Raw genomic sequence first — 3,415 nt, 5'->3', positions numbered from 1 at the left:
CTTGGGTGTGTGTTTTGTCCCTTATTTCTTTAGTACCTAATAAGTATTCATGTTGAGAAAGTGACCATCTGCAACTAGATCTATATTCGAGAGGTCTCAGATGTTTTCGAGTGAAAGAGTTCCTGACCTTATTACCTACATGTTCCGTTTGTTATATTTTGGGGCAATTCAATTTGATAAGCTGTAGGTACAGTCTGACCTCAAGCTATCTGGCTACTCTACAGCTGAATACAGTTAGAAAGGAAATGTTTTCTATAGCAGGCAAATCTGAATTCATCTATCCCTAAAGCCTGCAAGTATTGGAACGGTCCTGAGGTCCTATTCCAACGTGTTTAAGTGTTACATGAATGACAGTTGGGATTATGGTAAAAGTTATCTTGCTCTGGACAATCCAGAATTATTAGTGTTTATAGTGTTTGATTAACATGGTTCTAGAGTTATCTATGGCTGCTTCCCTTGTGACATGTAGAACTTGAATCATGCCATGTATATTACAAAGTGTACATAGGTCTTATTTGTCCACCAAGATCATAAGAACATATACAGTACAGGTGGGATGGGAGGAATGGAAATGTGTCTGGTGCACAAAGGATTGAACGACAGGCATTTCTTTTGAACAGCAGCAGCTTTCTGTGTCGACTCCAAGTCCCTGAAACACCTGTCGTACGATCCATAGAGCACCTGGCACGTTTTGTCCCTCGCATCCCACTGTAAATATTCTAATGATCTCAATGGACAAGTATGACCTATATTGTAATGATTACAATGATGCAATATTTAGTGCGGCTTTGTCAGTATCAAACAAAAACATTACGTTTTTCTGGCATGTGTCTTAAGTTTGCAATTGGTTGAAAATTTCCCCAACCGTGCCCCTGATTAAGATGGAGTTCCATAAAAGATTCATTCAACAAGTAATCAGTGAAGGAGAGGATTTTATTGACAGGATCCCTGATGCTCTAAACAGTTTCTGGGGTGCAGTTATCCCAACAGAAGAGGCACTGGTCTGCAGTGGTGGCCTCATCACAGCAGTAACACTGGCGGCTCATGGCGCCGCACCAGTCCAGGGTCAGCCAGTCGGCTTGGGCTGGGCAGGCGTCGGCCCCGGACTGGAGAGGGCTGGAGATGGCCAGGATGGCGGGCGGATTGTAGTGGCACAGGGCGCCATCAGGCATGGCGAACTTCTGTAGAGCCAAACCGTTGGAACAGAGAGCACTGGGCAGAAATTGCCGGCGTTGGCGATTACCTACAAGCAGGAGGTTAATGTATTAGTCCCATGTAGGTGTCATTTTTAGGTCTTTTAGTAGAAAGACGCTGGATATACATGTATAAAGTTGATTATTGAAAAAAATATCTTCCGTATTAAATTTTAACCGTCAGACTTTGCGGACACGCCAGCTCGCTCATGATCAGGCTCCATTTATCGCTTGTTAAATAGCAGACATTTGCAAAATAGACAGATAACATGCCAGGGGAGTTAGCCGGTCGGGGAGTACAGTTTTCGGCCTTTAATGAAACTACTCCACGACCGGCTAACTCCTCTGGCATGTCATCTGTCTTATTGGCCAATTTTTACTATTTTTCCATCGGCCTATGGAGCCTGGTAGAGGCTAATCAACTACCTCAAATGCTCAAAGTTTGTTTTTTTCCTGCGTATAGCGGATATTGGTCATTCACATATTAATCTAGCAGGAAAACCGGTATGTATACATGTACGCAGTGCGGGCCCACTGAAGTTAAGTGCTGCGTCACAGCCTCGGTTTGTTTTCGACATTTATACATCGTTAGGCCTAGGATGTCACCTAGTCTGGATGCTATCAACATTACCTGGGGCAGCCTGTCCCAGGATCACACAGGTAGCAAGGAGCAACAGGGTCTTCATCTTCCAATATTTCTGTGGAAAGAAAAAAAATACATTTGTTTTAAAACGATTTCTAAGCGATGTACCGGGAAGGCTCAATGGGGTGGTATAAAAATGGAAGTACGGGTCTGCGCAACAGCTATTTCTTTAATGTAACGCCATGGCAGATTTTCATCAGATGTATGGCTTTGGCTTCTTTTATGGCTTCCTTTTGTTCTTGTTGCAATTGCTTTTACAATGGACGTTCCGCGCCTGAAGAGCGAAACGTCTTAGTGAGAAAAAACGGGAGCAACCCATAAGCACACGTTTGTTTGTAAGTAAAGAACCGCTAGAGGTCGCGGAAAACACATTAACTGTGTCGATAATGCTAAGCAATAAGAACTACTGACAATATTGCTATCCGTATTACTGTGCAGGCCATGTAAGACCAGGCTCAGAGCTGATGCGTGCTGTCCTCTTATGTGTCACGCAACACACGTACATTATCAGCTAGAACGTTGGTCATTGCCTTCTTACAGCATCCAAAGTCTAAGTTGAACAAAAAGACAACGCAAGCTTCCATCTCTGACGTACCTCGGTTCACGTTATCGTCCTTCCTTTATCGTCCGCTGTCGAATGCAGATTGAAACACTGACCGATGTGGACTTATAAGTAGTAAGTTTGGGACGACTCTAAGCCATCTGGCTACTTTACACGATTGTTTATCAATCTATATACATACAGGTAGAACGGAAATGCCTTATCGTTTTGTAACTGGACAAATTTGGGTTATCACGAAAGTCCGCGATCGATACTGTTAAACACGCATTTCAAGTGTTCCATTGGCGGTATGGGAATATCGTAAAGTTATCTTGCTTTGGTGGATCCATAATAGTGCGTATCTCGTGTGTCCATTGCTTGTCTAACATAGTGCAAGAATATGGCGCAAATCTGTGGCTGTTTTCCTACTTACGTGTAGTGAAACATAGAATTTAGATGATGTCATGAAAGAGACTGTTGTTCCGAAAAATACCTGTCGCACGACCGTCTGAGCGCATGACACATTTCCGTCCCTCCCATGACATCAGCCCACTTGTGCTGTAAATATCCCAATGACTTCAGCCGAAAATATAACCAACCTTGAGAGGAGATCACTTCGACCTCTCAATGACGCAATAGTATATATTTCATATATGAGTGTAGTTTGTTATCCATATATCGGCACCTACAAATTTTAAGAAATGATGATCATACAATGTAAGCTTTCGTCGCATTTAGACCGCTTAGTTTAGACACAACCCAAATCGGGTTGCAAAATACTGCTGTATTGGTATCCATAATGGTGATGTTTTTTAAAAGACGATCCGTAAGTCTAGAGCTACCAGCTTTTCCTGGTCACATGTACTAGCCTCTCGTCAATTCTGACATTGAGCTATTTCTCTTACTTGTGACCATGCCATCCAGTGATCTATGAATTAATGAATCTTTCTTGACTTGACGCAATGTGCAATGACAGGTTTTGTGACAAGAACTCGATTCTACGCGTAAATTTACATAATCTCTTCGTTGAAAATGTAA

At 42.5% G+C, this 3,415-nt stretch overlaps 1 protein-coding gene across 1 annotated transcript; it reads right to left on the bottom strand.

Moving 5' to 3' along the window:
• Positions 1-915: 915 nt before the first annotated feature.
• On the bottom strand, positions 916-2,565 carry LOC136428081 (uncharacterized). The gene is made up of 3 exons (XM_066417358.1): positions 2,432-2,565; positions 1,825-1,891; positions 916-1,243 (listed from the first exon to the last, which is right to left on the bottom strand). Exons 2-3 carry the CDS (start codon positions 1,877-1,879, stop codon positions 957-959), a joined length of 342 nt encoding a protein of 113 aa, XP_066273455.1. The 5' UTR covers positions 1,880-1,891; positions 2,432-2,565; the 3' UTR covers positions 916-956.
• Positions 2,566-3,415: the final 850 nt, after the last annotated feature.

The sequence above is a fragment of the Branchiostoma lanceolatum genome, chromosome 2 (assembly GCF_035083965.1).
Source record: "Branchiostoma lanceolatum isolate klBraLanc5 chromosome 2, klBraLanc5.hap2, whole genome shotgun sequence".
NCBI classification, from domain to species: Eukaryota; Metazoa; Chordata; class Leptocardii; order Amphioxiformes; family Branchiostomatidae; genus Branchiostoma; species Branchiostoma lanceolatum.
This window is presented reverse-complemented; position numbering and strand designations above follow the sequence as displayed.